Below are 19685 nucleotides of genomic sequence, written 5' to 3' on the forward strand. Positions count from 1 at the left end.
CATATTTTTGTATTTTTCAATAAATTTTAAATTATAAAAAAATGTGTTTGATAAATTTCAATGAATAATTTTCTTTTATCAAAAAATGTGTAAAAATTAAGATGTGTTATTAACATTTTTCCTATAATAATTTAAACAAATATATGTGTAGTTGAAATTCATGCATTGCACGAACATGCCCTTCAAAATTAATAAATTGACTACATGAAAATAAATGGTCATAGAGCCACATTTTTGTCCTTTCTGTCACCGCATATAACAAAGTTATGGAAAAGAATCGTATGTCATTCTATTGATCAATATCTAACTATATACAAGTATATGACAGTTACAGATCTTAAATTTTAGGCTAAATTATCTCCCTCATATTCTTGATATGATTTGGCATTATTCTGTAATAAATGAGAATTAAAACGGACAAAATGTACGTCAAATTAATTATTCCAATCGATGAAATAATCTCAAAAATTGTGCATGAGAGCATAACCCGTATAATATATCTCATATTATCATATTAACGTGTTTGTATTATTATTAAAATTTTACCAACATACGTCGAATGGAAAAGATAAAAATAATTATTTTATATTTTAATAAAGTGTGATTTTACGTTTGGGTTAAAAAAATGGTTTAGCTTACAATAACGTCTGATACATATGTTGTAGTACGAGCATATGTTGTAGTTGATGTTACACTGTATCATGTCCATCTGCAACATCCATTACATCTGTTGTAGTACCTCTGCACAAGTTGGACTAGCATTATATGCAGGGCTATATTTTTTTCTTTTTCTTTTTTATTAAAATTATAATAATAATACTCGAGTTGAAATTTAAGATCTTAAGCATGTTATCTCAATTCTCACCGCTATATACAAGTTATGTTTGAATAAATAGTTTAATTAAATACCTATTTAAGATAATAAACTATTATTATACCAAAAAAATTATATTATGCATTTAATTATAAATTTATTAAAATAAATTAAAATTAAAATTATTTACTTTTTAAACTAATTAAACTTTTATAAATGAGTAAGTATTGACTTTAATTATTGTAAAAAAAAATCATCCTTTTAAATTTTAAATTAATATTTTTTAATCTTTACTATTATATGATCATTGTTAATTATTGATGTGTTCATCACAAAATTAAGTGATCAATCTAGGTAATACTCATCTAAACATGTGATACTTATAATTTGTTTATATAAAAATAATATCTATTTATTTATTTTTCTTAAGATGAATATTGAAGACAAAAGATTAATGATTTAAATTTATCTATTGTTAATCATTGATGTGTTCATCACAAAATTAAGTGATCAATTTAGGTAATACTAACCTAATCATGTGATACTTATAATTTATATATATATATATATATATATATATATATATATATATAATTTATATATATATATATATATATAATTTATATATATATATATAAATTTTATTTAATTATTTATTTTAAAATGAACATTGAAGAAAAAAAATAGTGATCTGAAATTTACTATGTATGAGTTAACCATTTTTTTAACCGGTATTGTGGGGTATCTTCAATTGTCCGTTAAAGTCAAATTTTCAACAGAAGATTTGAAGGCATCATTACTCCCTTTAAACTTTTTTTATTTTTTCATTTTGACCACTTGTTTGTGGAACAAGTCCATCATTATCTACATCAATCAATTTTAGCTTTTATAGAGTAGTTTAATGTCACTAAAAAAAATTTTATCACGTAATGATTCTGTCATTCATCATTTAGGAATATAAGACTTATCATTAAAAATTATTTTTGTTTATAAAATATATATATATATATATATATATATATATATATATATATAATGTTAAAACATGTAAATATAGATTATAATAACATATAATATTATATTATTTAATTTCATTTAAAATTAATATTAAATTTATATATAATTATATGTCAATAAATTTATACTTATATATATTATATTTAAAGTAATATTTTTGTATATCACTATATATAATATTTTTTTGTAGTGTGTGATTAGGATAGTACGCACACAGTCTTACATTTGAACTTGAACTTTAATGTTGTCATTATAATTTTAATAAATAAAAAAATAGTTTAAATATATTTTTCATTTTTCTCTTATAACTAATTTATAATTTTGATTCTTAATTATTTTTTCATAAATTTATTACTTAATTTTTAATTGTTACAATATTAACATTGTTTTATGTTTTATCCTTCTTAACTTAACACCTTCAAATTTTCATTTACTTATTAAAATTTTCATAAAATGACCGAACTAAATCATCACTACTCAAATTTCTCTTATTACATGCAATTTTTCTACGAATTTTTTATAAAAATTCGTAGGAAACGTTGTTCCTACAAATTTTTTTTGCAAAATTTTATCTCTAGGTAATATCTTCGTGGATAATATGTTTTTACAAATTTAAAATTCGCAAGAAATTTTCCTGTGAAAAAAATTCGCAGGAAAGTTTTCTTGGAAAAAAATTCGCAAGAAAGTTTCATACGAAAAAAATTCGCAGGAAAATTTCCTGTGAAATTTCCTGCAAGAAAAAAAATCAAAATTATAGGTCTAACACTCAACCATATAAAATCAACTTGTAAGGTGAAAGTTGCCCCAACTTATATACTCTTTAATTTTTTTTATTTCTAATCGATGTAGGACTTGAGGTAAATCTTTTAATTCTTAAACTTATAAATTTATATTTATTTTTTATTTTTCTTGCCAATTAAAATTGGCAGGAAAATTTGCAAGAAAAGTTATCTCAGAAATTTTTCTACCATTTAGTAAACATTACTTACAAATTTATTTTTACAATAAAATTTGCAAGAAACAAGATAAAATTCTTACAACATTTTTTACAAATTTTTATCATGGAAAAAAATTTCTATGATCATGAAAATTGTAGCAAAATTTGCAAAAAAAATAAAATTGTGGATTATTTTTCTAAAGAAAATTTGTAAGAAATTTTTATAAATTATTTTTCGCAAATAAATTTGTAAAATTATTATTACAAGAAAATTTGCAAAAAAAAATGCGAATATTTTTTTTAGAAAAATTTGCAAAAAAAATGACACTTTTCTAGTAATGCATGTCCATCTATTTTTTACTCCAAACATAACACTCAAAACATTATGTTTTATCTAAAATAAAACATTTTAAAAAATCAAAATTTCCTCTCTTCGAATTTCTAACTTCGTTTTCTATAAAATTCTTTAAATTTCATTAACTTTCTCCGGTCTCAACCTTTCAAATTGTTTCACTTCTCAAAAACCTACCCCAAATTCTTAATTGCGTGAATAAAATTTAAGAATTTAAAACCTAATGTAAATAAATTGATGAAAATATTTAGATGTAACAATTAAATAACCGAGATATGAAATTTGACTGATTTTCTTTAAAAATATATCAATCACATATTAATCATAATGGATAGTATTTTTTATGTGAAGTTTTTTGGATTAACTCAAAGAATAAAGATTGAAGGAGGAAAGTTCAGGTAAGGGGGCCATTTAAACATCAAGAAAAGGAGTTAGAGAAGTTACCTCGAAAAAAATGAGGTAAAGAAGTTAACTCTTATTCCAAGAAAAAGAAAAAGAAAAAGAAAGCTAGATAAGTTATCAATAATTAATAGAGATTTATTTAAGAATGTACACGTATCAAAATTTAAAATGAATAACTATTGTAATTTTTTTTAAAATACTCGAATTGAGACTTGTGTTAGGTGTTAGAAACATTATACATGAATTTCTTTATACAATTTTGTCTACTCTTTTCATGAATTTCGGTTTCAAGAGATGTATGTATTTCTGTATCACTTTTTTTTTTCTTTTAATATAATAACATGTTTTTTTCTCTTTATTTTATTTATCATTAGTGTTTTCTTATATAATTTCGTTGATCTCTCATTACTAGAAATGTGTCATTTTCTTGCAAATTTTCCTGCAAAAAAATATTTGTAGAAATTTTTTGTGAATTTTCTTACAAAAAATATTCGTAGAAATTTTTTGCGAATTTTCCTGTAAAAAAATATTCGCAGAAATTTTTTATGAATTTATTTGCGAAAAATAGTTTACAGATATTTTTTACAAATTTTGCTACAATTTTAATAATCATAGAATTTTTTTTCCTTGGTAAAAATTTGCAGAAAATATTGTTAGAATTTTATTTTATTTCTTGCAGATTTTCTTGCAAAAATAAATTTGCAAGCAATGTTTACTAAATAGTAGAAAAATTTTGCAGGTAACTTTTCCAGCGAATTTTCCTGCAAATTTTAATCCACAGGAAAAATAAAAATTATATATTTAAATTTATAAGTTTAATATTTTAAAAAAACTTCAAGTCTCACATCTATTGAAAATAAAACAATTAAAGAGTATATAAGTTGGGACAACACTTACCTTACAAGTTGATTTATATGGTTGAGTGTTAGGCTTATAATTTACCATATTAGAATTAAAAGATTATGTATCACATGTTGGAGGCATGGAAACAAATGCTTTAGGATGAATTCATTGTGAGCATTTGAAAGTTGAAAAATTATTGATAGAATTTATAGTAATTTCTTTAATTTTTTCGTAAAAAATATTCTTGCAAAATTTCTTGCGAAAAAATTCACAGGAAATTTTTTTGCGAATTTTTTTTTGCAGGAAACTTCCTGCAATTTTTTTTTGCAGGAAACTTTCCTGTGAATTTTTTTCGCAAGAAAATTTCCTGCGAATTTTAAAATTTGCAAAAAAATATTATTCACGAAGGTATTACTTGCAGATAAAATTTCGCAAGAAAATTTACATGAACAACATTTCCTGCGAATTTTTATAAAAAATTCACAAAAAAAAGTCGCATGTAATAAGAGAAATTCTAGTAGTGTGTTTATATATTAATCACTCAATAGTTATAACATTCACTATACATAATTCAAGTTTAACAATAATGGTTAAAAAATATGTAGAAATTATAATTTATTAAAAATATATTGTTTAAGTTAAATTTATTAGTTCGAATATAAACAACTCACTAAACAAAGATCACCGAAAACAATATTATAAATAAAACTATTATCAAATAAAAGTTTCAAAATAATATTTTTTAGAAGCAATACTTCAAATTCGTAAAGTGTTTGTTTCTGAGTGTCAGTGGGAGTGATTGTCGACGAGGGCACCACTACTGGAGAGCAAAGCACCACACAATGAGGTGTCACACTCTCACACTATCACTTTTGAATCATTCCCATTTCGATAAACTTCAACTTCTTTTACAATAATTTTCATTATATTACGATATAGATTTAAAATATTATTTATATTTTAAAATATTTATGTATTGTATATTTTAATATTATTTCATTTATATATTAAATGTGAGATCCAGAACTCTTTTTCCTTCTCATCTTCCTTCCCCATATTGACCTTCATTCTCTCTCATTCTCCTTTCACCATCTACTCTCAAATTCTTGTTTCCTATTCCCTTCTCTTAGGCTGAGGCAGTGAGTAAATGATGGAACTAGGTGAGGAGATTGATGTTTCCTTCACTTGCTCCATGCTTAGGACCGTGAATGATCTTGAGGTTAAGACTCCAATGGTTCTTTGAAGCTCCTTGAAGTGTTCTTCAATGGAGAAGAAGCCTTGAAGTGATTCGGTGTTCCTTAGCTTGCATAGGAAGCTTGAGAAACCATGGCAAAGTTTGAAGAAACTTTGGTGAAAACCTAGAGGGGAAGTTCTCTACGGTTTTGAGAGGACTCTTGGGAGAGAATTCTGAAGTTCAATTCTCATTAATGTCAAAAGTGATTACAAATGAGGTATTTAGAAATATATAGGGAAAGATAGCTTGTAGGAGAAGCTATCCTTAACCATGGTTCACTAGGAACCATGGTAGAGTTAGCTTTAACTCCTACGGTTTAGTTGGCTTCTAGGAGAAGCTAACCTTGACCATGATTCACTTAAGAACCATGGTAAGGTTGGCTTAACCTCCCTTGGTTTAGTAGCTTGCAAGGCAAGCTTCAAAAACCAAGAGGAGGGGCTTTAGAAATCCGGCCAAAGGAACACATGTGGGCTAGGCGGCCTTGTTCTCAAAATGCTCCATGAATTAATTTGAAAATCTTTGATTTGGGTTAGCTAGGTTCATCATATGATGATGAGGCCTAGCTAATTCAAATCTATAAAAAATTAGGAGCAAAATGAGTCCAATATGCAAAATTTTGCCTAGGCCCAACTCAGGCCCAATTTCTAAGCACACTCCCTAGCTTTGCTAAACGTCACCCCCTTTTCCCTACTGAAAAAATACAAAATGAAAGTATCAACTAGGGAGGTTAAATGGAGTTAAACTCTCCAAGTAACCTACCTTAAAAACAATATACAATCACTAGGAAAAAGCAAATAAAGTGCCTCACAATACAAAGGCAAAAATAACCTATACAAAAGACTATGCATGAACTGTACAATATAAACAAGTAGAACTAAGGCCTTCTCTTCATGATAGAGCATTCCAAGTGAAGATTACCTTGGGCCTAACAAGCCCATTAGTCTTCTCTTCCTGTATCCTCCTAGCCATAGCTCTGGTCACTAGGCCCTTGGCCCATGGTCTATCAGTAAAGATGATTGATTTCTTGTGGAGCTAGTTGAAGGGCGTGGAGTTCCTTTTTCCTTGCAGTTTTCTCTTCTTCTTCACTTCCTTCTCTTTCCAGAGCTCGGATTTCTTCTCCTCCGAGATAAGGGAAGCTAGATTCATGCTGGTTGTTTGAGAGTGAGTTAGAAACTCACTTGTCGTTTGATTTCTTGAAGATTTATGGGCTGTTTTTGAAGAAATTCCATTTTCGGGGAAAAGGGTGAAAATTTGGGATTTTCTATGTTTGATGGTTGCATGTTGAAAAGGAGTTGGTTTTCGAGTTGTTTAATGGAAATGTGGTGTTTTGAGTGGATTGCATGTACTTGAGATGCTTGTTTTTGCAGGGTTTGGATGAAATTTTTGAAGTTTGAGGGTTGCTGCTTGATGGTGCGCTGGGCGTAGTTCTTGGCGCCGGGCGCGTGACCATCAGAGGGTTCCATTGGTCAAGCACGCCGGGCGCGAGGCTGGTTGCGTCGGGCGAGCTTGGGAATGGAGGCCCCTGGATGGCTCACGCCAGGCGTGGGGGAATCGCGCTGGGCGTGGGGGAACCGCGCTGGGCGTGATATCAGACAAGGATTCACATTTTGGGGTTCTGGTATGGCGCCGAACGTGATTATATCTCGCTGGGTGTGGAGACTCCTTGGGAGTCTCTGCCAGGGGTGGCGCCGGGCATAATTGGTATTACGCCGGGCGTGAGACCTTGGGGAGGTCTCTGCCTTACTTGCGCCGAGCGCGGGTTTGGTACGTCGGGCGTGGGAGACTCTTGAGAGTCTCTGCCTCCTAGCACGCCAGGCGCAATTGAAATTGCGCCGGGCGTGTAAGAGCCTTGGAGCTCTCTGGTTGGTCCACGCCGGGCGCAACTCTTATTATGCTGGGCACGGATGTGTTCTTTTATAAATATGCTGATTAATGTTGTTGAGTCGAGTTGAGTTGTATGCTATTTAAGTTGTTAATGTCGTATGATGTTTAAGCTGTATTGATGTAAGTTGAGTTGTGCTGTATGTTGTTTATGCTGTTAATGTTGTTATGTTATGTTGTGCTGAATGTTGATTTTGAGCTGTGTTGTGAATATAAACTGTTGTAAGCCGTAAGGCTGAGCTGTTGTAGGCCGTAAGGCTGAGCTGTTGTAGGAGATCTCTGAACTGAAATGCGTGACGACGCATAAGTTTTTTGATGTTGATTTTGCTGAATGATATGAGCTGTAGATGTGTAGTGTGTTGTGAAGTTGTGCTGTAGATGTATGTTGTGATGTGTTGTATGTTGATATTGTTGAACTTAATGATGTGCTGATAAGCTGTAGCTGTTTATAATTTCTATATATGCTTATTCTTGTCACTAGATTACCCTTGCATGTTTCCATATGATTTGGACTGCGATGATCATATTATGTATGAGAGCAGAGCTAGGATAGGTTGGAGTCCTGTAACAGGTCTATAGCTGGCAGATGGAGTTGATATTTTGATGTTTTTGGCTACGTTGTATATATAGTTATTTGGTTGATATATTTGGTATATTGACTTGTTGAGCCCCAGGCTAGACATATGTGTATATATTTTATTTTTATATATGCATACTCTATTCTGCGTGGTGTTGTTTGTTGTGGAACGGCTAGGCGGGTCGTTACATTAAAAATAATTATTAATATAATATATAATTATACAAAATAAGTATTTTGGTTAAGTGCCATAATTTAATGATAAATGTTGAGTGACAAAATATCCTATCAATCCAAAATTATTAAGCATTTAAGAACTACCACTACAAGAAATTATCGTATAATGACATACATTTTATAATTTATTATTAAAAATTATTTTTACCTGCATAATAAATATAATATATGTTAGTATATTGTTAAAAAGTATAAATATAAATTATAGTGACACACAAAATATGTTATTAAATATCATTCAAAATCAACACTAAAATTTTGTGTAATTAAATGTCAAATAGATATATATTTATATATATTATACCTATAGTGACACTTTTATATGTCATTGTATGTAACATTTCTTGTAGTGTATTGATATGACTTCAATCAATGTTTATATATTTGAAGAAAAAGAAGTTTCAGATTAAGTATTATTTTAACTTTTCATCAATGTGATATTATTTTATCTATTTATACCTCTTATAATATATTTTAAAAAAAAATTGTGTTATATTTTTGGTAAAGAAAATGAATATTTCATATATTTTTTTAATGAGATATATTTACCTAATTTATAAGGATTAAGAAAGTTGATTAATTTAGTTGATAATATAAAACTTGTGTTAGATTTAATTTTTTTTTTTTTAAACTATCCAATGAGGCTCTTGCCCTATCAAGTACCAACTACTTATTGAGTTAAGACAAATGACTAAGAAAAATGACTATAATTATAGGTTTTTTTTTTGTAAAAGATAATTAATATAAGAGACATTTTAGATTGATTCTTAAAAAAAAGACTAAGCAGTAATGAGGTCTAACTCAATTGGTTAAATAAGGTGCATGAATATTGTAAATATATTGATACCAAGTTCAACTCCCATAGATAAATTAGAAGAAAAAAAAAGAGACCAAACAACATGTTTTATTTAAATCTTATAAAAATGACATGAGAAAATAATAAGGCTAATTAATTTTGTAGAATTATTATTCCTTCTAAACATAAATATAACAAAAATAAAATCATGAATGGTAAACCTAAATATAAGTAAATCTTAACTCTAATTTTACCATATTTAATGTTACTATCTCCAAAATTATCTTTACTTAATTGAAAAAATATTTTTAATTTTTTTTATTCTTAATATCACGCTCTAAAGATAGTATAGGGAAAAAAACTTTTTTAATTGAGATTAATAAGATTAAATAATATTAACTATCTTTTTAATTAACGTTCAAGTTAGATAATTTTGTTTATATTCGAGTATAAAGTGTTTGATATTTATTTATTAGCTTTTATTAATATGTATAAAAAAATTATAAGAAGACATTTTTTATGAGACGCAGGTAGCTAGTGATCTTTTTTAATTAACGTCTCAAGTTAGATAATTTTGTTTATATTCAAGTATAAAGTATGTAATCTTTATTTATTAGCTTTTATTGATATGTGTAGAGAGTTATAAGAAGTCGTTATTAGCTTTTATTAATAAGTGTAAAATATTATAAGAAGACGTAGATGGCGATCTTTATAGATGCAGGGTGTAATTAACGTTCAAGTTACATAATTTTGTTTATATATATTTGAGTATAAAGTATGTGATCTTTATTTATTAGTTTTTATTGATATGTGTAGAAAATCATAAGAAGGCATTATTAGCTTTTATTAATATGTGTTAAAAATTACTATAAAAAGATGGCAGATAATGATCTTTGTAGATGCATTTATTAGCTTTTATTGATATGTGTAAAAAATTATAAGAAAACACAGATGGTGATCTTTGTAGACACATATTGTGTGTGTTTTTAGGGTTTAGGGTATATAATAAATAATTTTGATAATTTTTTTTATAATATATATATATATATATATATATATATATATATATATATATTGTAATGCATGTTTATTATTATATATAATTAAAATTTATAATAAATTATATATATATACACATAGTTGAATATATGAATTATATATAAAATTTATATAAATAAATATTTCAATCATATAAATTATATTTTAAATTTATAATAAATAGTTTATATTGTAATGTAAAATTATTTTTATTTATTAATAATTTATTATAAAATAGTAATATTAAATTAATAAATAATTTTGATAAAAAAATTAAATTAAATAATTTTTTTATAAAAAAATCTCTACAAGTTCCTAAAAACACTCTCACATAGGATAGTGTTTTTTTTTTTGGTACGTACAGTGGTTGGTTAAATTACAATCTTAGTATTTTAACCTAAATGCTTAATTATTTCATATATATAACTACATTTTATATTAAAAAAATTATATATTATAATTAAAATTAGTAATAAACATATTTTAAATATATAAATTATATTTTAAATTTATAATAAATAATTTATATTATATCGTCAACTTATTTTAATTGTGGATAATATATTTTAAAAATATTAAAATTAAATTTATATTGGAAAATTAAGATAAGAAATTAAGAAAATTTCTTGAAGAATTTTCTGGCATTTATGACTTATTCACCATTGCCTTGTGCGTGAAGTCTCGGTCAGGTCCCACTACCTTGAAAATTTTATTTTAGAGACTGTATATGGTACTAAAGTTACAGTTCCTTTTCTTTCTCTATATAGAGCCCCGCGTACCGAATGAGAATTGAGATGTAACTACACATAGCTTTTACAAAGTTACATGCATGTCTTCCCAGAATTAGAAGGAAAAATGTTTTACCCAACTTGCTCAATTCTGTCACCCTAAACCTAGAGAAATAGCAGAACCACCACCAGAGACGAAGAAAATAATGCTTGGCGTTAAGGAACTAGTTGACTCCACTTGTCTCAGGTCTGTGCCCTTCAATTACATTTTCCTTAAAACCCCCGAAGATTCCACTTTGTATTATGAAACCCAGAATATTCCGATCATAGATTTTTCCGAACTCACCTCTTCCAATCCCAATGAACGCTCCAAGGCAATCCAACAACTGGGCGATGCTTGCCAAGATTGGGGTTTCTTTGTGGTATAAAATATTTGATTAACCTCAAACTTTATATTATTAGGCATTTAATTTCTCGATGAGCATATCAGACTAGTTTCCCTCCGCATGCATGCATATAAGTTTTGTTGTCTTGTTAATTTTGGACTACTTTGTATAGTTAATAAATCACGGTGTATCGGAGACACTAAGGGATGAGGTGCTTAGGGCAAGCCAGAGGTTTTTTGATCTGTCTGAGAAAGAAAAAAAGGAGTACGTAGGACAGGACATATTTGATCCAATCAAATATGGGACAAGCTTTAATGTCATGGTGGAAAAGACTCTTTTCTGGAGAGATTATCTCAAATGTTATGTTCATCCTCACTTTAATGCTCCTTCCAAGCCTCCTGGTTTTAGGTACCATTCTCTTCGCTCTTTATTTTTTTTTTTATTTTGGTATTTTAGATAAAATTTTTTGTTAGTACTTTTAGGAGGAAAATAAAAATGAAAAACCAAATTAATTTCTTAACTTTTGAACCTTAACAGCCTAACGACTTTTGTAAAAAGAAATCTTAATTTTTTTAATTTTTATATAAGCGAGAGTTAACTCGTGCCATGAGTATTACTAAGCTTTTAAATTTAATTGCAACACTCAATGAGTGTGATTCCATTAGTAACCCATGCAGGGGAGGGTTAGACGAGTAAACTTTTCTTTTGTGGTTGGTTGAAAATTACGTATTATAAACACCACATAATATGCTTTACTTGGTTTTGGTGTTTGGAATCTGAAAACGTGATAGAACACGCTATTCCAACGTCAATATGTTTCGTTTCCAAAATCATATATATTAAGCACCGTTGGATGTAGATCTTCTAAGTAAGTAATAATTATGGTTGAAACAATTAATACTCGCTTTTCTCTCAAAAAAAATAAAAATAAAAATAGTCTCTTAAATTATATCCTTTAATAAAGTTGTTCAAAATTTATACGTGGTTATAATTTTTGATAGATACTATTAGTTACTTTTTTAACAATAAAAAAGAAATTAATAATTAATCTTATATTAATTCAACATGATTTTATACTAAATATGAAAAATTAGGACACAACATTTTATACAAATTCTTGGTATATAATCAATCACGAGAAATAACGTAGTGGTTGAATAAAGAAAGGTTGAGATAGTTAAAAATATGAGGACCTAGATTTAATCCTCATTGCGATCATCTTTATCTTTAGAAAAAAAAAAATCACAAAAAATAACCATGATCACACTACTACCTTTATATCCGGTCAGATTTCCCTACCAAAACATAGTGCTCCTTTTCGATCTCTATTTCTGTGATATATATGTATCTTTAATTAATATATATATATATATATATATATATATATTAAAAATTTATAAATTAATAATTGAATTGTTAAAATTTAATATATATTATAAATTTGAATAAAATAAGTCTATTAGAATTTATTCTTGAGATAATTTAATCCTTTCCTTTTATATATATAGTTAAATTAAAAATATTTATTAAATAAATTATGTTTAAATATTTTTACAAAATTTGAAAATATTTAATAATTCATTAAATAAATTCAAATTAATATATAAAATATTTTTATGAATATATGTTAATTTAAATTTATGTAACAAAATATTAAATAATTTTAAATTTTTTAAAAAATTATAAACATAATTTATTCAATAAAAAATTCTAATTTAATAATTAAATTATTAAAATTTAATATATTTGATGAGTTATTAAATAAAATAACATTATTAAAATTTACTCACGAAGTACCTTGATCTACACACGCCACTGTTTCTAGTTTTATGCTATTCACTATTCCAATCCCAAAATCAGAAAAGAGGAGGAAAATACCTCCATTTTCCAATAAGAAAGTTTAGAAACACTTGATACAGTCTATTTTTTATACATAGTATATATGGATGGATAAAATTTTGTATATGTAAAAACTAATAAATTTAAACATGAAATAAAACTAGATAAGTTAAAAATATTTTTTTAAAATTAATATGAGACAAATTAATTTATATATAAATTAATTTAATCATATAAATAAATTATTTTCAATTTTTTATCATAATATACTTTCCGGGAAAATTTAACCAAACATGTAATTCTTATACCTGTGACAGTGTGACCTGTCTTTTACACATCACGCTAGCCAGATGATGTTCGTAATCGCAAAGTTAATTTCCATGTTCCAAATGACAACAAATATATTTTCTCCTTTTTTGGGTAAAGGTAGTGAAGAGGAAGCAACACCCATAATAATGACCCACATAATAATTCAGTGGTAATGCCGACACTCGAAAACAAAATATTTAAAAGTTTAGTGGCATGTATATTTAGTCAGTTGCCTCTTAACCTTTAATTGAAGAAGAAAATAAACAAGAACTGGAATTTGGACAAAACAAATTAATGATATAAGTCCACTACTTGCTTATTTTATAATTTTTTTTACACCAAATTATTTTATATTAAGAAACATAAATACGGCACTACTGGGGGTGGAAATTGGATTCTTAGACCTAATGGGAGACAACGACATTTCTTTTTTTTTTTCTTCTAATAAATATAATTTTATGCAAACCACCACGTGCACACTAAATATAGATGATGTGGGCTAATTAGGAAGTTGAATACAATTAATTAATATGTTAAATTCAAAGTTAAATTTAGATGTATTCAAATACAATCTTTAATAGAAATAATCTTTGGTAAGACTTTATTTATTTTTAAGTTGAATTAAATTAATTTAAGACAAAAATTTTAATTTCAGCAAAGCTAAAATAGTTTAAAACAAACTTTTAAAACACTAATACGAAAAAAATAAAGTGATGTTTATCCTAATATTTTATTTCAATTTACAAAAGTCAAACTTAATATAAATAAATTTATAATACTTACTCACATTATGTATAATTGAGCTAGACACGTTTGAGTAGGATTCCATTATGTTAATTGTACACGTTTTATCTTATGTAATTTATGATTTTAATATGCATTTAGAATATTTTATAGTTGCATTTCATTCACACAACATTGTTGAATTTGTTATTATACAATAAATATATACAAAGATGTCCAAAAGCAGAAAGTCTCAATTGAGTACTATATTTTTTTATATATAACAAATTCTATTCAAAATTTAATTATTTTATTTTAATAAAAATAAAAAAATAATTAAATTATTTACACAATTAAAAGTAATTTTATTTGTATGATCAGTCTAATTGTAATAAATTTGAAACAAATAACTACTTTTCCCTCTTAAAATCAAGGATTTAAATGTTGTTGTAATTTATATCACATGTTACATTGTTTCATTTATTTATTTTTATAAACTTTGTATTTGAATTTCAACATTTGTTTTCACTTATTATTATTGATAAGCAAAAGACAGTATTGAAAAAAATACTACTAATAATAATTTATTATTAATAGTATTTTGTTCTAATTGTCTTTTCCTTAAATCCTTATATATTTGTAATTCGCCACACAACCTATTATATTTTCCAATTTAATATTAATTTACATTTTAACATATAATTTTTCATGTTTTAACTATTTTAGTTGTTTTATTTTATAAAAAAACTATATATAATTATGACAACTTTAAGTATATTTCTTAAACAAAACACCACAAATTCTCAAATGAGTGAGAAACAAATTTTTAGACTATGTTTGGATCAATAGAAGAAAATGAAATAGGGGAAAATAAAATATAATAATACTATATTCTATTGTGTTAGATTGGTGAAATTTATAGGTTTGACAAAGCGACTAGTTTCCTTACACTTACTCATTGTAGAAATGATATATTAAACAAAAAAAAATCTCATGTTCAAAATCTCATTAAATACATAATTTTTTAAGTCAATACAATTAAAATATTATAAGTGAAATTAATTTTTGTTTTAGTGAGTTAAGATGTGAGGACAAAAAAATAATAAAATGTGAAAAAAAATATAACAAAATGTAATGATATAACCTATTCATTATTTTTTTTTACTTCTATTTTTCTTTCCCCTATTTTGGAGGAATGACATGCAAAGGAAATTTTATTTCATTCTATTATAACATATATCCAAACAATAAAATATAAGTTTTATTCCGTTATATTTCACATTCCTTGAATTCATTTCATTTTAATCCTCGTACATATATATAATCGGTTCCACTTTATCTCATCTTTATATCAATCCAAATACAATCTGAGTCTTACGTAATATCCATGGAATATCCTACTTAAAAAAATGATTAAAGAAACAATTAATTATTATGATTTTATTATAAAAGATTACAATGATAGTAATAAGAAATAAACTTAAGTTTTCATCCATCTACCATTATCTTTCTAACAAGTGAGTCAACCTCAATGGTTTTATAGTTTGAAAGCGTCATAGACTTTTGAAAATAAAGGGAAAATGTTATTGATCTTATACAAAACTGCATTTACAGTTGCTGGACAGTTCAATCTTTAAATTTTTTGAATAAATTCAGAATATTCTTAATCATAAGAAAAGCATTATAGGATTTTTGATACATTTAAACCACCAAATTAGCAGGAGAAAAAATAGATTATCTGTTTATTGATTGTAATTGTGGTTGAATCTTTGCAGAGAAACTTTAGAGGAATTCACGAGAAAGGGGAGGGAAGTGGTTGATGGGTTGCTAAAAGGAATATCTCTAAGCTTAGGGCTTGAAGAAAACTACATACAGAAAAGGATGAAAGTAGATTTGGGTTCCCAAGTGCTGGCCATCAACTATTACCCACGTTGTCCAAACCCTGAACTTGTAATGGGCCTTCCAGCCCACACAGACCATGGGCTTCTGACCCTCCTTATGCACAACGAGCTTGAAGGGCTTCAAATTCAACATAACGGCAAGTGGATTCCCGTCTACCCCTTGCCCAACTCCTTTTTTATTAACACTGGGGATCACATGGAGGTAAATCAAAAACCATGCTATCCATCTTAAATCTTTTAATATAATTATATTTTAATGTCTGGTAGATTTAAAAATTGTGAATTTGATTTGGTAATATGTGGTCAGATATTGACGAATGGGAAATACAAGAGCGTAGTTCATCGTGCTGTGGTGAATGGGAAAGGCGCAAGAATTTCGGTAGGTACAGCACACGGACCCTGCCTTGAGAGCGATGTGGGGCCTGCACCAGAGCTGGTTGGCGATGATAATCCCGCTGCGTACCGTGCCATCAAATATAGAGATTACATTCACCTTCAGCAAAGCAATCAACTTGACAAAAAGTCTTGCTTGGATCGTATTCGGATTTGAATCATCCTTCGCTATCATCCATCATGCTCATGCATTTCCTCAATCTCAATCATGCTTCTGTTTCATCATTTAGTTTTTATGTGCAGTTCAAAATATATGCAAGAACATGCCCTCAAGGTTAATAAACTGACTTTATGAAAATAAATGGTGGTGAAGGTCCTGTTGATTTGTTCTCCTCTCTTTCACCGCCTATTGTCCAACTTTCCTGCTGTATCGGGAATAAAATATATGAGAAGTATATGTTTATGTAAGAATAAATTTATATTGACTTATTTTATTTAATAATTTATGTTTTATATTAAATTTTAATGATTTTATTATTAAATTTAAAATTTTTAATATATAAATTAAATCTGTAAATTTTTAAGAAATTTAAAAATTATTTGATATTTCGTTTCATTAATTTAATTTAATAGATAACCATAAAATTATTTGATGTAGAATATGAATTATTGAACGAGATAAGTTTAAATAAACTTATTCTTAGAACAAATAGATCTTTCACCATTCTATATATATACATGAGACAATCTTCACTTTTTAATTAATGGAATCTTATGTTACAAAATATCATGCACAATTATCAATACTAAAACAATCACTTAACTTTTTGATAAGAATATAAATAATTAAAAATAATTAAAGACTAAAAACATAGTTTCAAAATATAAGGGAATGAAAAATAAAGATAAAAATTTATAAAGATCATAATCAATTCTTATTCATTTTGTACAAACTAAAATCATATTTAAATCAAAATTATATCATATATTTAATTATAAAAAATAATAAAATAAATTAAAAAAGATTATTTTTATAAGCTTCATAAAAAAACATATATATTAAAACAATTATAAGTATTTTTATAGATACAAACACATTTTCAAACACCTTAAGTTTAACAAGGATTATGAATATAATTGACAGATAATTATCATCCTTAAGTATGTATTCAATATTAATTCAATAGTTTCATCATCATATCCATATGTATATGGAAAGAGATTCTCTCAAGTTGAAAAAAATTGAGATTCTCAAGTGCTAAAATCTCATTCTTATTTTTTTAAAACTTCCATTTTATAATAAAAATAAATTATATTTAATATTTTTTTAATGGTTAGGATCTCATCACGTATAAATATTACTCGAGAATCGAGAGGATCCATTCCCAATATATAGGAGAGTATTTGTTGAAAGAGGTTAATTTCTCGTGACTTAGAGAGATGACTCTCACTCTCGGTTAAAAGATTAACATGAATTATAAATGTACTAACCGTACTTCGCACCCGGGCTCCGAGCCCGGATTAGCAATACAAAACAGCCCCGGGCACGCGCTACGCGACGTCAGCCCGGTATTTGAGCAAATCATACCTGATTCCGAGGATCTCGTCCCAGACCAGATTCGCCCTTCAATTATATCATATCATATCATGATATATCTTATCTCAAGCCCAAAAGCCCAAGGCAAACCTAGATCACCTCAAGGTACGTGCATTATATATATGAGACTATTACTCATGCAAACCCTAACTTTGGCATCGGAGTCTCTTTTGCAGGTACCTCCCTCATCTTGGAGCACCAATACATCAAGCAAATGAGGCTCACCGATCTTACTGGACGGATCACCCCTACGATCAAATTCCGGTAAGAACATTTGGCGCCCACCGTGGGGCCGATCGAGACAGCCCTCATCGGCCATCTGTATGGTTTCTACTAGAAGCCACATTAGACGAGCAATAGAAGACGCTACACACTCAGTCACCATGGACAGCGACGCTGCGACCTTAAGGCGGCTGATCGACCAAGTTGAGCAGATGTAACAACAACACGACGCCGACCTTCAAAACATGCGCACCCAGCATGAAAACGACCTTGCAGCGATGCGGACCGCTAATGAAGCAGACCTCGCAGCGTTATGTGCCGAGAATGAGCGCATTCGCGCCCAGCTCCCTCGACACCACTCCGAACAACCTCCGCACGAGAGCGACACTCATGAGGAGGAGGCACATTCAGCCTCCCAATCCCGGGCGACGACCAAGGCATCGACTTCACGGCCCGCCACGCACCGGTCTCATGCATCAACGCACAGATCAAGGCAGGGTACTAGCAGGGCCCCCACCCATGTCTCCGAGGGCCAAGAACCCTTCCGTCGTCATCCTTTTGTGGATGGCATCATGGAGACCCCACTGCCCCGCGGGTGGAAGCCCCTCCACCTCGACCGCTACGACGGCACCATGGACCCCGACGAGCTCATTGACTCGTACACAACTCAGGTAAACCTTTACACTAACAGCGATGCTATATTGTGTAGGGTTTTTCCGACCTCACTCAAGGGACCCGCGCTTCATTGGTACACCCAACTACCAGCCGGATCCATCGACAGCTTTGCCACCTTGAAGCGGCGATTCGTGGCACAATACGCCACCAGCCGACCTCACCACACAACCTCGGGCACCTTGGCCAACCTCAGGCAGAACGATGATGAATCTCTGCGAGCTTTCATGGAGCGCTTCTCCAACATCTCGGTTCGGATCTGGAATCTAAACCCGGAGGTCGCCCTGCACGCCATGCTCATGGCACTGAAACCTGGATGTTCGTCGACAGCCTATGTCGCGACGCCCCCCGCGACATGGATGAGCTGCGTGCCCGCGCCGCCGGCTACATTCAGATGGAAGAGCACTCGGCCTTCCGCGACCAAGTTCGCGGGAGGGCCCCGCAAAACCGAAACAGGGCCACAAAGATAAGGTAAAAGTCAATAATGACAGCCAATTCAAGAAGCTGGCCAGAGCCAACAGAAGCGGGAGGTATGACTTCTACACTCCCCTAAACGCCCCGAGAGTCCACATCCTGGAAGAAGCCAGTAACAATAACCTACTAGCCCTTCCACCACCTGGCCACACCCCCAACAACGCCGATCAGTCCAAACACTGTCGGTACCACAGGAACTACGGCCACACCACTGACGAGTGCCGCACGCTCCGGGACCGCATCGAAGAGCTCATCCAGGCAGGCCACCTCGGCCACTACATCCAGCGACAACCAGGTTCCCGAGGTGGCTCTGGAGGCCGGGGACGCGGGAGAGGCCGCGGGTCAGGAGCTCGCACAGATTTACCCACAGGGT

The 19685-nt window shown here is 29.4% G+C and overlaps 1 protein-coding gene across 1 annotated transcript; it reads left to right on the forward strand.

Moving 5' to 3' along the window:
* Positions 1-10895: 10895 nt before the first annotated feature.
* On the forward strand, positions 10896-16879 carry LOC109789212 (2-oxoglutarate-dependent dioxygenase 19). The gene is made up of 4 exons (XM_020348115.3): positions 10896-11278; positions 11415-11650; positions 15889-16216; positions 16322-16879. The coding sequence occupies exons 1-4, from the start codon at positions 11063-11065 to the stop codon at positions 16562-16564; spliced, it is 1023 nt and encodes a 340-aa protein (XP_020203704.1). The 5' UTR covers positions 10896-11062; the 3' UTR covers positions 16565-16879.
* Positions 16880-19685: the final 2806 nt, after the last annotated feature.

This window comes from Cajanus cajan, chromosome 9 (assembly GCF_000230855.2).
Source record: "Cajanus cajan strain Asha chromosome 9, NIPB_CcT2T_4, whole genome shotgun sequence".
Classification (NCBI taxonomy): Eukaryota; Viridiplantae; Streptophyta; class Magnoliopsida; order Fabales; family Fabaceae; genus Cajanus; species Cajanus cajan.

Bases quoted from the DNA above. Each gene is read 5' to 3' on its own strand.
- LOC109789212 (XM_020348115.3), top strand. From the start codon at position 11,063: ATGCTTGGCGTTAAGGAACTAGTTGACTCCACTTGTCTCAGGTCTGTG. The intron at 11,279-11,414 runs GTATAAAATATT...TACTTTGTATAG, and splicing joins AAGATTGGGGTTTCTTTGTG to TTAATAAATCACGGTGTATC. The intron at 11,651-15,888 runs GTACCATTCTCT...GAATCTTTGCAG, and splicing joins TCCAAGCCTCCTGGTTTTAG to AGAAACTTTAGAGGAATTCA.